Source organism: Emys orbicularis, chromosome 2, assembly GCF_028017835.1.
Source record: "Emys orbicularis isolate rEmyOrb1 chromosome 2, rEmyOrb1.hap1, whole genome shotgun sequence".
NCBI lineage: Eukaryota > Metazoa > Chordata > Testudines > Emydidae > Emys > Emys orbicularis.
Window position 1 is genome coordinate 177,168,954 of NC_088684.1, and position 21,308 is coordinate 177,190,261.

Consider the following 21,308-nt stretch of genomic DNA (forward strand, 5'->3'; position numbering starts at 1 on the left):
GGGGTGGGAGGGGAGAGAAGAGTGAAGCAATGCATGCTGGGAGATAGAATCGTAAAACTGGAAGGGACCTCGAGAGGTCTCTAGTCCAGTCCCCTTCACTCAAGGCAGGACGAAGTATTATCTAGACCAGCCCTGACAGGTGTTTGTCCAGCCCGCTCTTCAAACTCCCCAAGGATGGAGATTCCACAACTTCCCTGGGCAATTTATTCCAGTGCTTAACCACTCTGACTGTTAGAAAGTTTTTCCTAATGTCCAACCTAAACCTCCCTTGCTGCAGTTTAAGCCCCTTGCTTCTTGTCAGAGGTTAAGAAGAACAATTTTTCTCCCTCCTCCTTGTAACAACCTTTTAGGTACTTGAAAACTGTTGTTATGTCGCCTCTCAGTCTTCTCTTCTCCAGACTAAACAAACCCAGTTTTTTCAATCTTCCCTCAAAACTCATGTTTTCTAGACCTTTAATCATTTTTGTTGCTCTTCTCTGGACTTCCGCCAATTTGTCCACATCTTTCCTGCAATGTGGCACCCAGAATTGGACACAATGCTCCAGTTGAGGCAGAATCAGTGCGGAAGAATTACTTCTCGTGTCTTGCTTACAACACTCCTGCTAATACATCCCAGACTGATGTTCGCTTTTTTTGCAACAGCGTTACACTGTTAACTCATACTTAGCTTGTGATCCACTATGACCCCCCGAGATCCCTTTCCGCAGTACTCCTTCCTAGGCAGTCATTTCCCATTCTGTATGTGTGCAACTGATTGTTCCTTCCTAAGTGGAGCACTTTGCATTTGTCCTTATTGAATTCCATCCTGTTTACTTCAGACCATTTCTCCAGTTTGTCCAGATCATTTTGAAGTTTAATCTTATCCTCCAAAGCACTTGCAACCCCTCCCAGCTTGGTATCGTCCGCATCTCTATGCCATGATCTACATCGTTGATGAAGATATTGATGTAGCGTCTCACCGGGGCTCTATCTCCCCTCAGCCACGCTGGGCCCCGTGACACCATGGGAGATGTGGTGTCTCCTGCCTCCATCTCCCATCAGCCACTGTGAGGCCCATGGCACCATGGGCGTGGTTGTGTCTCCTGCCTCCATGTCCTGTCAGCCACTGCAAGGCTCGGCCCAGACTTCCCATTTCTGGAGCGAGTCCGGAAGCAGAAGTTGCCATGAGTTGGTGCCGGGAAGGGTGGTGCTGTTGTCAGGAGAAAGCAGGAGGAGTAGGTGGGGTCCGTGCTACCGCGGGGAGGTGCCGCCCTTGCTGTGAAAGGGCCCAGCCGTTATGGGAGATGTCGTCTCCCTGCCCTGCCACGCTCTGCACCAGCCCCTGCCTGTCACGGGAGGTGCAGGCTCCAGCCTGCGGAGCTGCAGCAGGGAACTTTGGATGTGAGATTGAAATGGAGTTTTAGTGCCATTATTTTTTTATTTAAAAACAGAACAAAACAAACCTAATTTATCTCAAACCTACAAACAGGATTTTACAAACCATGAGTGTGGTTTAGGTCCTTAAACCTTACATAATTACACACAGATATTTACACACGCAAATTCTTTTTTGCCTAATATCCCTTGCACTGCTCTAATTATTTTTTTATAATACTGTACCCTGATTACATTCCCATTTTGTATAATCGAACGCAGTCAAGTTAACTTCCAGTAGAAACCCCATATATATAGTGATTTTGATTACAAACATTTCTGTGGGGAAAATCAGCAGCGAAATCATCCTGCCCGAGCATCATGAGATTTTCCCAGGGCCCCCCAAGTTGCCCGAGGCCCCTGGGCATGGGCCCCCTGTGCGTTAATCCACCACTGCAATGGCTGTGGAGCTCAGGATCCCGCTGCCCAGAATGCCCGGAATGCCGGGCGGAGACGGAACACGCGGGGAGCGACCACCAGAGCCAATCAGAAGCCAGCACTCGGAGACAAAGGGCTCGGTTTACATTCGGTTGTTGGCTGTTGGTGGAGTGGAGCGGAGGGAGACACATCACAGCCTGGGAGGTGCCCATTGACACTGAGACCGAAGACCTGGTAAGAATCCCCACGTGTGCTTGTTTTCCTTGTGAATTTCAAGCCGGCCAAGGAGTACAGGGCGGCATCAGCCCCTAGAGAACTGATACTCAACCCCCATTCTGCTGCGCAGGGGCTGGGAGGGAGCTGGCTGTGGGGGGGTCGGGCCCCTTGTAAATGCTGTTATTGTTGATAGGTTATTAGTCTAGATGCTCCTGTTCTTTCCTTAGCCCCAGGCCTTTCTTTCTTCCCTCTGCCCAATAAGCTCCCTCACTTGTTGTGTTGTTACTGGGGGGATTGTGATAGATTTGTACCCCTTGTGCCTGGACGACGATCCTAGTCTGTTATTGGGCACTAAACACTTCCCCAGGGCACAGCAGCACTTGTGACTGAGGCGCTAGGAGGGGCCCTTTGGGGTGGAGTCAACAGATGCCAAGAGAGTCCTGCACTTCAGACGGAAGAATCCCATGCACCACTACAGGCTGGGGACTGACTGGCTAAGCAGCAGTTCTGCAGAAAAGGACCTGGGGATTACAGTGGACGAGAAGCTGGATTTGAGTCAGCAGTGTGCCCTTGTTGCCAAGAAGGCTAACGGCATATTGGGCTGCACTAGTAGGAGCATTGCCAGCAGATCGAGGAACGTGATCATTCCCCTCTATTCGACATTGGTGAGGCCACATCAGGGGTCTGGGGCACATGACTTACGAGGAGAGGCTGAGGGAACTGGGCTTATTTAGTCTGCAGAAGAGAAAAGTGAGGGGGGATTTGATAGCAGCCTTCAACTACCTGAAGGGGGGTTCCAAAGAGGATGGAGCTCGGCTGTTCTCAGTGGTGGCAGATGACAGAACAAGAAGCAATGGTCTCAAGTTGCAGTTGGGGAGGTCTAGGTTGGATATTAGGAAACACTGTTTCACTAGGAGGGTGGTGAAGCACTGGAATGGGTTCCCTAGGGAGGTGGTGGAATCTCCATCCTTAGAGGTTTTTAAGGCCTGGCTTGACAAAGCCCTTTCTAGGATGATTTAGGTCTCTTCCAACCCTAATCTTCTATGATTCTAAGGACCCATGTTCTATCCCCCTGAGGGAAGAAGCTCCACTGAGCAGCAGGCAAAAGGGCAAAGCCTTGAGCCAGGCCTCAGAGCAGGGGTTGCAGGGCTTTGGCTTCTCTTTCTGGCTCTGCCACTGCCCTGCTGTGGGGCCCTGGGCAGGTCACTTCCCGTCTCTGTACCTCAGTTTCCCCGTCTGTCCAGTGAACGGATAGACACTTCTCAAACTCCTGGCAGTAGTGAGTCCGGATCAGACAATGAACGTTAAACCCTCTGAGCTCAGAAGGACAGTGGGTGGGTGTTTGGGAAAGAACTCCTACTGATTTCCCATTGGGCTCCATCCAAAGCCAATAACTAGGGCTGTCAATTGCAATTTAAATGTATTATCTATATTTTTATGGATTTTTTTATATTTTAAAATATATTGATTTCAATTACAACACAGAATACAAAAACAACGAGGAGTCCTTGTGGCACCTTAGAGACTAACACATTTATGTGGGATAAGCTTCCGTGGGCTAAAACCCAAATGAATTTGTTAGTCTCTAAGGTGCCACAAGGACTCCTCATTGTTTTTGCGGATACAGACTAACACGGCTGCTACTCTGAAACAGAATACAACGTGTACAGTGCTCACTAGATATTATTATTTTTGATTACAAATATTTACACCGTAAAAAAGATAAAAGAAATAGTATTTTTCGATTCACCTCATACAAGTACTGTACTGCAATCTCTTTATCGTGAAAGTGCCACATACTAATGTAGACTTTTTTTTTTTTTACATAACTGCACTCGTAAACAAACCAATGTAAAACTTTAGAGCCTACAAGTCCACTCAGTCCTACTTCTTGTTCAGGACCAACAAGTTTGTTTACATTTCCAGGAGATAATGCTGCCCACTTCTTATTGACAATATCACCTGACAGTGAGAACAGGCATTTGCATGGCACTAGTGTAGCCGGCGTTGCAAGGAATTTACGTGCCAGTTATGCTAAACATTTGTATGCCCCTTCATGCTTCAACTTGTAGATTGCACTATCAGGTTTTTTTTTTACAGTGCAAATATTTGTAATCAAAAATAATAATTAGGGCTATCAATTAATTGCAGTTAATGCATGTGATTAGCTCAAACCAAATTACTGCATTATTTTTTGTAACGAGAATTAATCGCACACCAGGGCACCGTGCTCAGGGGGGCGCCACTGTGTGCCTCTGGGGCAAGGGTGCCACTCCCCCCACCACGCTGCTCCACTGCTGCTCCCACCTCCTGGCCCCCGCCCCCATGGAGCTGCCCCGAGCAAGCTGCCTGCCCACTGTCTGCTATGCAGAGCGGGGGTAGGAGTGGGGGGCTGATGTTGGGGTGTCCCCGATCTGGTAGCTGCTGAGCTGGGGTTGGGGAACGGGGGCACCTGTCTGCTGTTGCCAGTGGCTTAGGAGTGAAGCCTGGACACCTGGGTTCTCTGCCTTCTCAGGCCGGGGAGGGGGTGTGGCCTGGGGCTACAGGAGGACGATGCCTGTCCAGACTGACTACAGGTCTCTGTCACTGACCCCATTTCTCTAAGGGATGAGATTCCCTGGGGGTCCCAACACCGGGGGAGCTTTGGGAGCAGCCTGCAGGGTGAGCCCTGCCAGTGTGTGCAGAGCCCAGTCCAGGTGCCCCCGGAGGGCAGGGGTAGGAGAGGGAGTCGCCCCAGCTGGGGGGCAGACAGGCCCATTGGCGAGAGGCTGCGTTGCCCCAGACTCACGGCTGCTCCCTGCTCAGTTCCAGGATGGACGTGCTGAGGAGGATTTTCAAGAGAAAGGCTCCGCAGGTGGCCCCGGAGCCAGAGGGGGGCAGCTGCCAGCATCCCCAGACAGAGAGCTGCCCCTCCATCCCCATGGCATGGGAAGAAGCTCCCGGCCACCCCAGGAGATGGACCTGCTCGGCCTTGCTCACCAGGAGGATACCAGCTCCCAGGGCTGGTGCCGAGCGGAGAGAGACGACTTCCAGGCCGAGATGGAGGTGGCCCAAGTTCAGTCTGGGCAGGCAGGACACAGCCCACGGGAGGAGCCAGGCAATGCAGCTCTGGGTTTGCTTCTGTTGGAAGGCCAGCCCTCAGCCCAGCCGTGTGGGCCAGCAGGAGGCATCCCCAGGGCAGGAGCTGGGGGATCGCTGCCCCAGCAGCTCAACTGGTGCCGGAGGGGAGAGCAGCCGCTCCCTGGAGGCTCCCTGCAACACGGAGGCCGAGTGCTCCTCCACTGCAGGTGAGGAGACCCCCTGGGCATGGGGAGGAGCAAGGGGCCATTAACACCCAGTCACTCTGTCAGAGTCATGGGAGGATCCCAGCCCAGGGGTCTGGCCTGAGCCACGTGAGCCCAATGATGTCAGCGGGAGTCGCAGAGCCACCCCCTGCAGTGGGGCATGGGGGGAGCTGCTGGGAAGTGGGTCCCTGATGCTTTGGGGCAACTCCCAGGAAGGATGAGACAGTGAAGGGCCCCATCTGTCATGGAGCCATAGGGCTGAGGGTCTCTGGGAGGGGCAGTGTGGGGATCTGTCTGCCCTGGGGCCCTGGGGCTGAGGGGTCTGTGGGAGGGGCAGCGTGAGGATCTGTCTGCCATGGGGCCCTGGGACTGAGGGGTCTGTGAGAGGGGCAGTGTGGGGATCTCTCTGCCTTTTGGTGCTTACATGGGAGGGGGAAACATTAAATTTTCTCTCCCCATCCCTTCACACCCCTGTCCTTCCTCTTCCCCCCTCCCCAGCAAGAGTCACCCTCTGCCCTTGTCTCTCTGACGCAGAGACCCCCACGGACCAGTCAGAGAAGAAGGACCTTGCCCCTGAGGAAAAGGCAGAGGAGGATGAAGATCTGGCCACAGAAGGAGAGGAAGAGGAAGAAGACCTAGAGACAGAGGAGGAGGTGAAGCAGGAAGAGGAAGTCCTGACCACAGAAAAAGAGGAGGAGTTGGAGGACCTAGCCATAAAAGAGGAGGAGGTGGAGGACCTAGCCATAAAAGAGGAGGAGGAGGAAGACCTGGACACAGTGGAGAAGGAGGAGGAGGAGAACCTGTCTGCAGAAGAGGAAGAAGAGGAGGAGGAGGAGAATGTGTCTGAAGAAGAGGAGGAGGAGGAGGCGGAGAACGTGTCTGCAGAAGAGGAAGAAGAGGAGGAGGAGGAGGGGGAGGAGAACGTGTCTGCAGAAGAGGAGGAGGAGGGGGAGGAGAACGTGTCTGCAGAAGAGGAAGAAGAGGAGGAGGAGGAGAATGTGTCTGAAGAAGAGGAGGAGGAGGAGGCGGAGAACGTGTCTGCAGAAGAGGAAGAAGAGGAGGAGGAGGAGGGGGAGGAGAACGTGTCTGCAGAAGAGGAGGAGGAGGGGGAGGAGAACGTGTCTGCAGAAGAGGAAGAAGAGGAGGAGGAGGAGAACGTGTCTGCAGAAGAGGAGGAGGAGGAGAACCTGTCTGCAGAGGAGGAGGAGAATTTGTCAGCAGAAGACGAGGAGGAGGAGCTCTCCATAGAAGAGGAAGAGGACTTGACCACAGAGAAGGAGGAGGAAGAAGAAGGTAAAGGAAGAGGAAGAGAAGGACGTTGCCCTGTTGGAGGAACACCTGATCATGGAGCAAAAGGAAGAAGAGAAGGACCTGGCCATGGAGCAGGAAAAGGAGGAAGAGGAGCACCTGCCTATGGAGGAAGAGGAGGAGGACCTGGCCATGGGAGTGGAGCACTTGGCCATGGAGCAGGTGGAAGAGGAGGAGGACCTGGCTACAGAGGAGGAAGAGGAGGACCTGGCCATGGAGAAGGCCCAGGCCACAGAGGAGGACAAGGAGGACCTGGACCAGGAGGAGGAGAAGGAAGAGGACCCGGTAATGGAAGAGGACGAGGATGTGGCCATGCAGGAGAAGGAAGAGGAGGTACTGGCTACGGAGGAAAAAGAAGTGGAAGAGGATTAGGACTTGGCCACGGAGAAGGAGCAGGAGGAAGAGGACTTGGCCACAGAGGAGGAGGAGGAGGATGTGGCCATACAGGGGGAAGAAAAAGAGGCAGAAGAGGAGGTAGAGGACCTGGCTATAGACTAGGAGGACCCAGGAATGGAGGAGGACGAGGATGTGCCGATGCAGGGGGAAGAAGAGAAGGAGGTGGACCTGGCCATGGAGGAGGAGGAGCAAGAGGACCTGGCCAGAGAGGAAAACGAGAAGGAGGAAAAGGAGGAGGAGAACCTGGCCACGGAAAAGGAGAGGGAGGACCTGGCCATAGAGGAGGAAGTGGAGGAGGGGGACGACCTGGCCAGAGAGGACAAGAAGGAGGAAAAGGACGAGGAGAACCTGGCCACGGAGAAGGAGCAGGAGGAAGAGGACCTGGCCACAGAGGAGAAGGAGGAGGATGTGGCCATGCAGGGGGAAGAAGAAGAGGCAGAAGAGGAGGTTGAGGACCTGGCTATAGACTAGGAGGACCCAGGAATGCAGGGGGAGGAAGAAGAGGAGGGGGAGGACCTGGCCATAGGAATGGAGCACGTGGTCATGGACAAGAAAGCGGAAGAGGATGACTTGGATGAGGAGGAGGAGGAGGAGGAGGGCAAGGCCAAGTCCTCCTCCACCTCCATGGCCAGGTCCCCCTTGCCCAGATGCGTAAATAGGGCAGTAATGAGTAGGAGCAGGGAGGGGATCTTACCTGTCTCTATAGCATTGGTGAGAGAGATAATGGAATAGTGACAGCCAGTTCTGGTGTCCGTGTTTTAAAGGATGGTGTTATATTGGAGAGGGTGCAGAAAAGAGTCACACAAATGATCTGAGAGCTGGAGAAAATGACCTACAGTGAGAGACTCAGACTGTAGGTGGGTGAAATTTAATGGCCTGGAACATTCAGGAGGTCAGATGAGATGATCCAATGGTGCCTTCTGGCCTTAAGCTATATGAAACTCTATGAAGCATCACCTCCCCCCACCCCTCCACCCCCCGCTCCGATGTGCTTCACCGCACAGAAGGGTGGCCGGCCAGCCTGGAATGGCCCTACTCCAAAGCGTCCCTGGTGGAGAAGACAGCGGTGAGTGAGAGACGGCTGTGGGGACCTGGCGGGAGGGCAGGAGACCTCGGACAAGGAGGGGGCTCCCCTGGGCAGGGCACTGGAGGGGACAGCAGAGAGCATGGATTCCTGGGGCTGAGGACTGGGCACCGCCAAGAGGAAATTCTGGGCATAAGCGCTGGGGGCAGGTGGGGAATCGTGGGACTGGAGGGTAAGCTGAGGCTGGGGGTAGAAAGGTAAGGGGCAGCTGCGAGAGGCTGGGTGTGGGCCAAGTTGGAAGGGAAGGAAGGAATCGGGAGGACAGGGCCCAGCTGTGTTCCCAGAGGATCCTGCTGGCTGTGTCTGGGCAGCCTCTCTGGGAAGTGCCCAGGGGTCAGTGGGGCCTGAATCTGACCTTCTCCTTTGGGTCTTACAGGAACTAACTGAGGAGCTGCCCCAGGACTCTGGGCCCAGCTCTGTCCTCTCCAGCTCCATGGACCGCACGTGAAACCTCCCGTACCAGAAGCTCCCGCCTGGCTCCCCCAGCTCCGGTGCTGCTCAGACCCAGAGACACTGCCTCCTCCATGGCCAAGTTCTCCTCCACCTCCTGCACAGCCTGCAGTGATGGGTAAGGGAACCCATGGCCACACAGAGACCCCATGGGCACGGGTGGGGATTGAATCTGGGCCCTTCACCACCCCGGGCACAAGCCCTGTCAGGCTCCCATTCAGAAAGCCATGGAAGGCTCTGCCTGCAGACACCCCCTCTCCATTCCCACTGCCAGACTCTTGCCCGCGGTGACAATGAAGAAGCAGGAGAACTCCTGCCAGAGAACCCCCGGGTTGCACAGTCGGGTGTCACTGGGACGTCTCTGGGAGCCATTTCCAGAGTGTTCTGGTGGGGTCATTTTCCTTCTCGAACCCAGGGTTTCTCTGCTCCAGAATCTCAGCCAGGGAGGCCACCCTGCAGAATATGGCCCCGCAGTTTGGCGATGGGCTGCAGGAGTCACCACGTAGGTGTGCAGCAGCCACAGCGCCTGCATTGACCATGGGCCAAAACCTGCAGCGCTGACAGCCCAGGATACCCCCACGGATGGCAACGGGAGTGTAGCCTGGGTAACTAGCTGCTGGGCCAGGGCATATAGAGAGAGGACTCAGAGATGCAGCAAACCAATGGCCAGAGAAGTGAAGGATGTAAGGGAAAGAGAAGAGCTAGGACATCTGGGGAGCTGCTGCAGTCAAGGGATCCCAGCCGGAAGAGAGAAGATGGGTGGGTTAGACACACAAAGTCCTGCATCTTGGTAGGGGTTAGACTAGATGAACCTTGCCAGGGGCGGTGAGTTATATGGGCCCGTGGTGCCCGGGCTCCAGCAAATTCAGGGCCCAGGGGGTCTGGCTCCACCAATGTTCAGGGCAGGGTTTCTCCCCCAGCCCTGCCTGCCGCCCCCACACGCCTCCCCCGAGCATCTCTGCCTGCCCCCTGCAGCTCCGCCCTGCGCTCCCTGGCCAGCCGCTGCCACTGTGGGCTACAAGGGAGCGGTGCCAGGGGCAGGCTGAGGCAGCTGCTGCCCCTGCGGAGGGAGGAGGCGCATGGCAGCCTCCCCTCTCCCCCCGCGGCAAGTGATTCTGAGTCGAATCCGAGGGAGCCGGGGGCTTATTCTGGCAGGACCTCCTGAGCAGCAGCCTGGCGGGGCTTGGGTGAGTGTCTTGTCCCTGGGGGGATCCTCCCCTCTGGTCCCCACTCCAGCCCCAGGGCAGCCTGCCTGCTGCACCCCAAACTCCTCATCCCTGGCCGAGCCCCACCCCCTGCACCCCCTCCCGTACCCCAACGCCCTGTCCCAGCCCAGAGCCTGCACCCAGCACCCAAACCCCCTCCCACACCACAACACCCTGTCCCAGTGCAGAGCCTGCACCCAGCACCCAAACCCCCTCCTGCACCCCCTCCTGCACCCCAACCCCTGTCCCAGCCCAGGGCCTGCACCCAGCCCCCAAACCGCCTCCCGCACCCCCTCCTGCACCCCAAACCCCGTCCCAGCCCAGAGCCTGCACCCAGCACCCAAACCCCCTCCCGCACCCCAACGCTCTGTCCCAGCCCAGATCCTGCACCCAGCTCCCAAACCCCCTCTGACACCCAGCCCCCAAACCCCTTCCCGTACCCCCTCCTGCACCCCTACTCCCTGTCCCAGCCCAGAGCCTGCACCCAGCACCCAAACTCCATCCCAGAGCCTGCACCCCCTTCTGCACCCCAACCCCCTGCCCCACCCCAGAGCCTGCACCCAGCACCCAAACTCCATCCCACACCCCCTCCCGCACCCCAACCCTCTGTCCCAGCCCAGAGCCTACACCCAGCACCCAGACCCCCTCCCAGAGCCTACAACCCAAACCCCCTCCTGCACCCAAACACCCTCCCTGAACCTTGCAGTCCCTTCTAACCCGATGGGTCTATAATTCTTTGATTCTAGCATCTGTCACCTAAAAAGAAGGGCTGACGCGTATGGATTTCCTCCGCATCCTCTGCACTGAAGACAGAAGTTTCTCCGCAATGGCCTGGTCTTCCTGGAGTGCTCCTTTAGCACCTCCATCGCCTAGTGGCTTTGCTGACTGTTTGGCAGACTTCCTGCATCCCATGGACTTAACCAATACTTTGCTGTTAGTTGTTGTGCCTTAGCTAGTTGCTCTTCACATTCTTTTTTGGCCTTATTATACTTTTCATTTGACTTGCCAGAGTTTATGCTTCTTTGTATTTTCCTCACTAGGATTTGACTTCCAAAGTGCCTCTTTCACTCGGCTCTTTAGCCCTCGCACTGGTTTGTTTTTTATTTGCGGGATACATGTAGTGTGAGCCTCTAGCATGGTGTTTTTAAACAGTCTCCGTGCGCTTTGCTGGCATTTCACCCTGGCATGTTGCTTTTAATTTCCATTTAACGAGCCCCCTCACGTCTGTGCAGTTCCTTTCTGAGTTGAATGCTCCTGCGGTGGGTTTCTTTGGCAGTTCCCCCTCCAGGGCTGTGCCATGTAATTCCATCAGGGCTGCGATTCCTGAGAGTAACTACTCCAGCGTGGAGGCTGCACGGTGAGAGCTCACACCGTGCACTGTCCTAAGCAGAGAACGTCTCCAAGGGCCGGCGCTGCGGTACCGCTCCTTGCCAACGCCGCCCGGCTCCGCTGCATGTGCCCCGTCAGCCAGCAGGGGTTTGTGCTCGATTGTCACAAAAGGGGGATAAAAGGACTCTCCTGATCTGTGTGAGGGGGACTGTTACCAGCATTCAGCCAGTATTCACAGAGGTGCTGGGCGTCATCTGGCCCCTCGGCAGCTCGGGGCACAGTGCAGAAAGTGAACTCACAGCCTGCGCTGATTCAATGTACTGCCCACCCATTGCTCCCCTCCCCCACACGACCTGTTCCCTTTCCCCTCCCTCGCCTGCCCCCCGCAATGGGGCCTGTTTGCAACAGCAGCAGGTGCGGGGACAGGGGCAGGAACAACATTGACCCACGTATGTCACGGGGTTGGATAACCTCAGATGAAAGCACATGGCCCCATTACTCTCTGGGAGGGGCCGGCAGGGGTAGGTCAGTGGCAGCAGGGCGGGGGCACAGGGTCTCCTTCGCTCAGCTCAGGGCACTGTGCGGTTAACAGGACACTTGTTTTCCTTGGCGACGGCGGCGTCTAGCCGTTCATCTGTGACACTCCCCAGTGCAGCAGGGCTCTGTCCCTGCACCAATGAACTATGCCAGGCCGCGCTGCAGGGACGGCGCGAGGAGGGGTGGGCCGGGCAGCTTCCCCTCAGCAATCAGCCCCACGGCCATCGAGATGCTCTTTTAAAGTCACTTTCCCATTCAGGAAGCTGCAGAGGGGCCGGAGTGTGAGACAGAGCAGCCCACCTGCCCCCACAGGCCAGCCCATGCCATGCCGGCAGCTCAGTGCAGGGCACATTCCTGGTCACCGAGCTCAACGCCCATCGGCTCACCTGGATGGCGTGTCCCTCTGCCTAGGACAGCAGATCAGCCCCTTAGCACGGGGCTCTGGAGACCCCGCCCGCGAGAGGGGTCCCACAGGACAGAGAGCGGATCATGCTAGTGCAGGGGCATCAGCTAGCAACCAGAGGGGAGCAAGGAGATGAAATGTCCAGCCGCCTCTGTGGTAGAAAGGGTTTCTGAGGCTCAGGGCAGGAGGCTACCAACCCTCAGGGACCCGCTCTGACTCCTGTGCTCACGGCCCTCCAGGGGCTAGTGCAGACGGGAGAGGGGCACAATCTGGGGGGGAGAGGGGCACACTAGTGACAAGGCACCTGTGACGTCAGAGGTGCAGAGCAGCCCCGCCATCCGGAGACCTGAACTGCCCTCCACACCCACCACATCACTCCTCTAAAATCCCAACCCGGCCTGGCCTCTCCCCGCTCCTCTCTGGGACACTCAGTGCTGGGCTAGAGCGCTGGCAGTCACCGTGCGAGGAGATCGTCTGCACACGGGGATCTCACTCACCGTCCTCCCTCACCCTCAGGAGGGGACACAGCACAGACCTGCCTAACCCCATTGCCCCCCGGAAGGGGGCTCAGGCCCAGCCAGATGTTCAACAAGGACAAGTGCAGAGTCCTGCACTTCGGACGGAAGAATCCCACGCACTGCTACAGGCTGGGGACCGACTGGCTAAGCGGCAGTTCTGCAGAAAGGGATCTGGGGATTACAGTGGATGAGAAGCTGGATTTGAGTCAGCAGTGTGCCTTGTTGCCAAGAAGGCTAACGTCATATTGGGCTGCACTAGTACGAGCATTGCCAGAAGATCGAGGGAAGTGATTATTCCCCTCTATTCGGCGCTGGTGAGGCCACACCTGGAGTACTGCGTCCAGTTTTGGTCCCCCCAGTAGAGAAAGGATGTGGACAATTGGAGAGATTCCAGCGGAGGGCAAGGAAAATTATTAGGGGGCTGGGGCACATGATGTACAAGGAGAGGCTGAGGGAACTGGGCTTATTTAGTCTGCAGAAGGGAAGAGTGAGGGGGCATTTGATAGCAGCTTTGGATAGCAGCATCTCCTGTATGTTCAGGAGTTCTGCTGAATGAGGATGTGAAAGGAATTTAAACATCAACATTTTTCCTGTTGAAATGTACAAACGCCGAGCAAACCTGTCCATCGTCTAAAATCAGTTCCGGTCCTCTGAGGCTCTAGTTTGCTTTCATCGATTAAACAAAGATACGTTTCAGAGGGGGAGCCGTGTTAGTCTGTTTCAGCAAAAACGAGGAGTCCTGTGGCACCTTAGACTAACAAATCTGACAAGGTGGGTTCCAGCCCATGAAAGCTTATGCCCAAATCAATGTGTTAGTCTTTAAGGTGGCACAGGACTCCTCCTTGTTCAAACAACGATAGAATATGAATGTACATTTGTAGGTCCTTGTTCTCCACGAGCGATGCTGTGCAGAAGAACAAGAACCACATCCAGTTGGGGCTCAGGAGTTAGCAGAGATCACCAGCACCTTGGCTCCTTCACAGTCGGCCAGCAGTAGCTGGGCCCCAGGACAAGGCACAAGAACCAGCCAGTGGCTCTGAGCAGGAAAATAGCCACCAAGAAGCTGGCTAGAGCTGCCAGGATCCCCAGAAAGGCCACCGTGCCCATGTCCAGGAATAGTTCTAAGAAAGTGGTGGCTGCAGCAGGGACCAAAAAAGGCAGAGTAAAGCCCCGCAAAGGTCACTGCTGACAAACCCAGAAGGTGGTTGTCATAAACAGACAGTTAAGGGTTAATGCCTCTCTTACCTGTAAAGGGTTAAGAAGTTCACCTAGCCTAGCTGACACCTGACCAGAGGAACCAATGCTGGGACAAGATTTTTCCAGAGGAAGGAGGGAAGTTTTTCATTTGTTCTCATCATTAAGTTCTGTGCCGGAGTGAAAAGATCCAGGAATCAACCAGGGTAGTGAGTATTAGAGAAGGAATAAATTAGCTTATGTATATTTCCTTTTGTAACTTCGTTTTGCATAAGAGGGGGAATTAAATTGGGTTTTTCTTTTGTGTAACTAAGGTTTTTGCCCAGAGGAAAATCCTCTGTGTTTTTGAATCTGTTGTCTGTGAGAATAGCTGGCATGCTAATCTCACAGAGGTTTTCCTTTCACCCTTTTTCTTTAATTAAAAGTCTGTTCTTTAAAACCTGATTGATTTTTCCTTGTTTTAAGATCCAAGGGGTTTGGATCGGTGTTCACCAGAAAATTGGTGGAGAAGTCTCTCAAGGCTACCCAGGGAAGGGTTATAGTACTTGGGAGGGAGATATTTTGGGGGGAAGACAAAGTTCCCAAATAACTCATAAATGGTTGTTTAAACAATTTGGTGGTGGCAGTATACTGATCTAAGCTGGTAATTAAGCTTAGGGGTTCTCATGCAGGTCCCTACATCTGTACCCTAAAGTTCAGAGTGGGGGTGAAACCTATAACATGGTGGCAGAGGTGGGATTCAAAGGAACCAAAAGCCAGTAGATTATTTTTCTCTCCTTTGAACTGCTGGGGAAGCAGTGAAGAGAGATACAGATCTTATCTCTCTTCACCTGAAGGCAAACAGGTTAAGTTTTTCTAACAAGGGCTTTGTTAGAAGAAGGTCCAGCTGTGATAGCTAGCAGATAATTAACATTTGGAAAAGAAGTCACAAAACCGTTTTTTCTTGTTTCTTTCTTACTGGGGGTGGGAGGGAGATGACAGAAAGGGACACACAAAAGAAGCTAGAATTGGCCATTTTTGAGGCTGAAGAAAAAGCAAAAGAACACAATAGACAGATGGCCAAATTTGAGGCTGAAGAAACAGCAAAAAGGGAGGCAGAGGCAACTGCCCACGAAAGAGCTTTGGAAATTGAAAAGGCAAGGGTTGAAGCAGAAAGGGCCAAGAAAGAGGCTGACCACCAGAGGGCTACGGAGATCCAGAGGGAGTCCCAGAAGCATGCACTGGAGTTAGCCGAGTGGCTAGGCAGCAGTTCTGCAGAAAAGGCCCCAGGGGTTACAGTGGACGAGAAGCTGGATATGAATCAACAGTGTGCCCTTGTTGCCAAGAAGGCTAACGGCATTTTGGGCTGTAGAAGTAGGGGCATTGCCAGCAGATCGAGGGATGTTGTTATTCCCCTCTATTTGGTATTCGTAAGGCCTCATCTGGAGTACTGTGTCCAGTTTTGGGCCCCACACTACAGAAAGGATGTGGACAAATTGGAAAGAGTCCAGTGGAGGGCAACAAAAATTATTAGGGGGCAGGAGCACATGACTTATGAGGAGAGGCTGAGGGAACTGGGATTGTTTAGTCTGCAGAAGAGAAGAATGAGGGGGGATTTGATAGCTGCTTTCAACTACCTGAAAGGGGGTTGCAAAGAGGATGGATCTAGACTGTTCTCAGTGGTACCAGATGACAGAACAAGGAGCAATGGTCTCAAGTTACAGTGGGGGAGGTTTAGGTTGGATATTAGGAAAAACTTTTTCACTAGGAGGGTGGTGAAGCACTGGAATGGGTTACCTAGGGAGGTGGTGCAATCTCCATCCTGAGAGGTTTTTAAGGTCAGGCTTGACAAAGCCCTGGCTGGGATGATTTAGTTGGGGTTGGTCCTGCTTTGAGCAGGGGGTTGGACTAGATACCTCCTGAGGTCCCTTCCAACCCTGATCTTCTATGATTCTATGATTGGGGGAGGTCCCAGACGATTGGAAAAAAGGCAAATATAATGCCCATATTTAAAAAAGGGAAGAAAGAGAACCCTGGGAACTACAGACCGGTCCGCCTCACCTCAGTCCCTGGCAAAGTCATGGACAAGGTCCTCAAGGAATCCATTTTGAAGCACTTGGAGGAGAGGAAAGTGATCAGGAACAGTCAACATGGATTCACCAAGGGCAAGTCATGCCTGACCAACCTGATTGCCCCGCGACAACATCCCTGTCACCCTCATGTCCCATTGAACCAGCTAACGTCCCTGTTCGGGCTAAACTTTCTTTTGTCTAGGCAATATTGACTGCCCAGAGGCACTAGCTCACCCCCTCTGGTGCCTGGGCCACGTGCAGGGGAACAGCTACTGCTCTCGGTTACGCTGCAGCTCAAGGGGCAGAGGTCTGCGCCTGGTGGATCAAAGGGCCTTGGTCTCATGATGAGTGGGGGGGGGGGGGTCGGTTTGGCTCCCCAGGATGTTGAGGTTGGGAGCTGTACAAATATAGGAAATGACACAAAAAATGCGCAGCCGCCTTGTCTGTGCGTGATCCTGGGGGCAGGAGGACAAGGCCGCTGTCTCTGAGCAAGACCCAGCAGCACCAGGGGTCAGTGCCGGATGTGCAATGGGCACAAACACGCCTGACACAGGCTCACTTGTGCAGCAATCCCTCTGCACTGCTCCTCCCTGGTCCAGCCAGCCCCAGACGAGACTGTCCTAGAGACACGGGCTGTCCCGTCGCCCCAGTGCCCCGTGACCCCAGCCGGATCTGGAGCGGCTCCTCTCTCAGAGGACAGCCCGGCAGAGCTGGGTCACAACTGTGGCCTATGGAGGGTCCCTGGTTTTGAACACGTAACATCACACAAGGGGCTTCCCGAACTGTCTGGGCGATGCTGCTCCACACGCTCCCCAGGACATTAGGAACCAGGTGGTTGTTAGCGTTCAAACGCCCCTCACCGGGCGTGTTCGCAGCCGGAGGCTGGCAATGGGGGGCAGGGGGGGCTGGCAATGGGGAACAGGGGGGGCAGGGAGAGGCTGGCAATGGGGGCGGGGGGTGCAGCCAGAGGCTGGCAATGGGGAGCAGGGGGTGCAGGGAGAGGCTGGCAATGGGGGGCGGGGGGGGGGCAGCCAGAGGGTGGCAATGGGGAGCAGGGAGAGGCTGGCAATGGGGGGACAGGGGGGGCAGGGAGAAGATGGCAATGGGGGTGGGGGGTGCAGCCAGAGGTGGCAATGGGGGGTGGAGGGGCAGGGAGAGGCTGGCAATGGGGGGCCGGGAGATGCAGGGAGAGGCTGGCAATGGGGGCAGGGGGGTGCAGGGAGAGGCTGGTAAGGGGGGCAGGGGGGTGCAGGGATAGGATGGCAATGGGGACAGGGGGTGCAGCCAGAGGCTGGCAATGGGGGGCAGGGGGAGCAGCCAGAGGGTGGCAATGGGGGGTAGGGGGTTCAGCCAGAGGGTGGTAATGGGGGGTAGGGGGGTGCAGCCAGAGGGTGGCAATGGGGGGTGGGGAGAGGATGGCATTGGGGTGTGGGGGATGCAGGGAGAGGATGGCAATGGGGTGCAGGGAGAGGATGGCAATGGGGGGTGGGGAATGCAGGGAGAGGATGGCAATGGGGGGCAGGGAGAGGATGGCAATGGGGGGCGGGTGGGGTGCAGGTAGAGGCTGGCAATGGGGGGCCGGGGGATGCAGGGAGAGGCTGGCAATGGGGGCAGGGGGGTGCAGGGATAGGATGGCAATGGGGGGCGGGGGGTGCAGCCAGAGGATGGCAATGGGGGGCAGGGGGGCAGGGAGAGGCTGGCAATGGGGGGCAGGGGTTGCAGCCAGAGGGTGGCAATGGGGGGGGCAGGGGTGCAGGGAGAGGCTGGCAATGGGGAGGCGAGGGGGTGCAGGGAGAGCCTGGCAATGGGAGGGTAAGGGGTGCAGCCAGAGGCTGGCAATGGGAGGGTAAGGGGTGCAGCCAGAGGCTGGCAATGGGGGGCAGGGGGTGCAGGGAGAGGCTGGCAATGGGGGGCAGGGGGGGCAGGGAGAAGATGGCAATGTGGGGCGGGGATGCAGGGGGCTGTGGGTCACGCCCCTTCTCCCAGTCCCCTCCCGGCCAGAGATCTGGGCCCGGCCCCGCTGCCCGGGACGCTCCGTCTCCCGGCGATCCCGGGGCGGGCGCTGGCTGCAGCCCAGCCGGACGCTCAGGAAGGGGCCGGGCTCGGGAGCGGTGGGGGGGAAGTGGGGCGGACAGCCCCAGAGATCGGACACGGGGTAACCCCTGGGGCCGGGGGGAGACCCCGGGGAAAGTGACTCGGCACAAGGGCGCCTGGGAGCGGCCCCGGCACAGCTGGGGGCTGGGGGCGTCCCCTGTGGGGCGGTGTTGGGGAGGGGGGAGCCGGAGTTGCATTGGGGGGGAAGGTCAGTGGAGGGGTTGGGGGGGGTTGAACTGTCTGTGCAGCCGGGAGATGGGGGGGGAGATGCGGGGGGGCTGAGAGCCACTGACCGGAACTGTGAACACGTGTCTCTGCCAGCCCCTGCTCTCCCCCTTCCCCGCTCTGGGCTGGGGCAGGGATGGGGGTGTAGGAGGGAGTTTGGATGCAGGAGGGGGAGGAGTGCAGGCTCTGGGAGGGAGTTTGTGGGAGGGGGTGGGCGTGCAGGCTCTGGGAGGAAATGAGAGTGTAGGAGGGGGTGCTGGATGCAGGCTCGGCTGGGGCAGTGGTGGGGGTGCAGGAGGGGTGAGGGTTGCAGGTTCTGGGAGGGAGTTTGGGTGCAGGAGGCGTGCAGGCTCTTGGAGGAAATGGGGGTGTGGGAGGGGGTGTGGGGTGCCAGCTCTGGGATGGAGTGTGGGTGCTGGATGCAGGCTCTGGGCTGGGGCAGGGGTGGGGTGCAGGAGGGGTGAGAGGGTGCAGGCCCTGGGAGGGAGTTTGGGGGCGGGAAGGGGTGTGGGGGGAGGCGGTGGGGTGCAGGCTCTTGGAGCGGGTGGAGGATGCAGCATTTATCTGGGGCACCCCCCTCGGGCAGCGGCTCCTAGGCGGCGTAGGCCAGGGGGTCTCCGCGCGCTGCTGCCCCCCTCCCCCCCTGGGGCCGCAGCGCAGGGATGGGCCTTTTAAAATTGCCTGGGGGAGGCAGGTGGGACCGGGGGCCGCACGGCGGGGGGGGGGGGAAGTGTGTGGGGGCGGCAGGTGGGGGGGAGGGGAAGGAGGGTGCGGGGGTGGCAGGAGGGACTGGGGGACGCGTGGGGGCGGCAGGCGGGATCGCGGGAGAGACCTGGCCTCGAACATTGGTGGAGCCAGGCCCCAGGCCAGGAATATTCCTGGTGCCCAGGCACCACGAGCCCACACAACTCGCTGCCCGTGCCTCCTCATTTCCCCCCACACACACCTGCTGGGTCCCTCCTTGCCACCCCCTCCCTGCCAGTCAGCTCCCTACCTCTCTGCTCCCCCCTCACCCCGCTGTCCTATGGGGGAGGGGGCGGAGGAGAGACCCTGGGGAGCAGCAGGAGGGGGCAAGTGGGGGGCGGAGTGTGGGCGGAGTCGCGGGCTGCAGAGGCGGGGCAGGGAGCTAGTCTCCCCTTCCCCCCACCCAGGGAAGCTTCATCCCCCGCCCGCGCTTTCCCTGTCTGTAGAAATTCCCTCCAGTTCGTCCCCTTTTCTCTCCTTGTCACGTATCGCCCAGCGTGGCAGAATCTCGGGGTCTGTCTGCAGGGAAAGAACCTGGGGAATCGTGATGTGAACGTACCTAAAGCCTGTTCTCCCACCTCCACAACTGCCCTTCTCGCCCTGCCAGGCTGCAGAACGACGCCCACGTTTCGCTCCAGCCCTTGGCACAGGGCAGAGAAATGGCTGCAGCAGAGCCAGTTCAGGTAGGGGTTATTGGGGGGTGGCTGGTGGGTTGCTGCAGGAGGGAGGGGGCAGCAATACACAGGGGGGTGGGAAGGTTTGGGTCTGGTTTGGCGGTGGGAGCGGGGCAGGAAATTCCCAGGGTGGAGAAAGGGAGGAGGCCAGGGGGTGGCAAACCTGCTGGGACTTGTTTAATAAGTGCTCTGGATTCTAGGATCAGAGCCATGCGGTTCGGAGGGGAAATGCCCTAATTTGTGGGAGAGGAAACAACCCACCCAGGTGAGGTTAGGAAACACTGACCAGGCTCCCAGTGCTGGAGCCTGACCCGACTGACCAACGGCAGCTGCGAAATATGAAAGGGGCAGCTTAGGGGCCCTGCCCCTCCCTTCATATCCAGCTCCTCGCAATGAGGAGGGTGTTGGTATCTACCAGGGAATTGTCCCTGGACCCTGCCAGGGCTCCATCTCCTGTATCAGCCCCTGGCTAGTAGGTGTGTGATGGATCTGCTGGGAGAGACCAGGGGCTCTCTCTTCGTCCCCTCACCTGGGTGTTTCCTGGATGCTCTGGTACTAGATAGATTCATGGAGGGCAGGTCCATCGATGGCTATTAGCCGGGATGGGCAGGGATGGTGTCCCTAGTCTCTGTTTGCCAGAAACTGGGAATAGGCGACGGGTGAATCACTTGATGATTCCCTGTTCTGTTCATTCCCTCTGAGGCGTCTGGCACTGGCCACTGTCGGCAGACAGGATACTGGGCTAGATGGACCTTTGGTCTGACTCAGGCTGGCCGTTCTTATGAGTGGTTTGGGGGTTGGCCTCTGACTGCGAGCCCCTCAGAGCTTCCATTTGATTGGCTCCTTTCCCCCATGAATAGTGGAGTTGTGGCTGGGGCAGTAGGCACTGAGTGGGGGGCACCTGTTGTTTCAGGGGCCGGTGAGCTTCGAGGAGGTGGCTGTGTATTTCACCGCGGGGCAGGGGGCTCTGCTGGAACCCGCTCAGAGAGCCCTCTACAGAGACGTCATGCAGGAGAACTATGAGAACGTGACCTCGCTGGGTAAGGGTTCCTGTCCCCTCGGTTCTTAGGAGGGGAAATGCAGAGTTAAGGCTTATGGCATCCCCACAATGCAACCTCTACTCTGCCCTGTTTTAGCAACACCCCAACAAGCCAGTGACACACACCCTAGCGCTCTGCCCTCCCCTGCTACAGGACGCTCTGGGAACAGCGCACAGGGGCAGCACAGCACGAAGTCTGACATCTTCTCTTTGCTAGAGCAAAACTTGGATTTAGGTTCAATGTGACAAACAAAAACTTCCGACCCCTGGCCGGCACTCACACACTGATCCCACTCCACACAAACCAGCTCAGACCTGCAAAGTGAGATCACCCCTTTCCCTCGCCCCGAGGATTCCTCCTGAGTCACAGACTTCGCTTAGCTCTCACTGAGCCCTGAGGATCACTAGCACATATGTCACCAGGATGCTGACAATCTCGGTGACAAGACCTCACCCTTGTGCACCTTCACAGACCCAGCCCCCAGCCCTTAGCACGGGCATGAGGCAGACTAGGCCCCCAAGTTTTACATGCACCTCTCTTCATATCACAGTCACATCTCTGCCAAGCTGCTCCCAATCATCCACAGCTGACACACATGCAGGAAAATGCTGGTATTCCGATCCGTGGAACACAACACAAACGGTGGCATGTTCTTCTTAGTCGTTCTTCATAGCTGTATGTCTACCCTAGAGCTTTTCCCAGCATAGCTGTGTTGGTCAGCGGTGTGATTTTTCACACCCCCATCACACAGAGCTAGGCTAGCAA

At 56.7% G+C, this 21,308-nt stretch overlaps 1 protein-coding gene across 1 annotated transcript in view; it reads left to right on the forward strand.

Moving 5' to 3' along the window:
* ZNF189 (zinc finger protein 189) overlaps window positions 1–21,308 on the forward strand; it is a 93,733-nt gene that overhangs the window by 69,960 nt on the left and 2,465 nt on the right. The window contains exon 6 of the mRNA XM_065398384.1: window positions 5,635–5,639. Within this exon, the coding sequence (XP_065254456.1) occupies window positions 5,635–5,639 (5 nt within the window). The remainder of the gene's footprint in view (window positions 1–5,634; window positions 5,640–21,308) is intronic.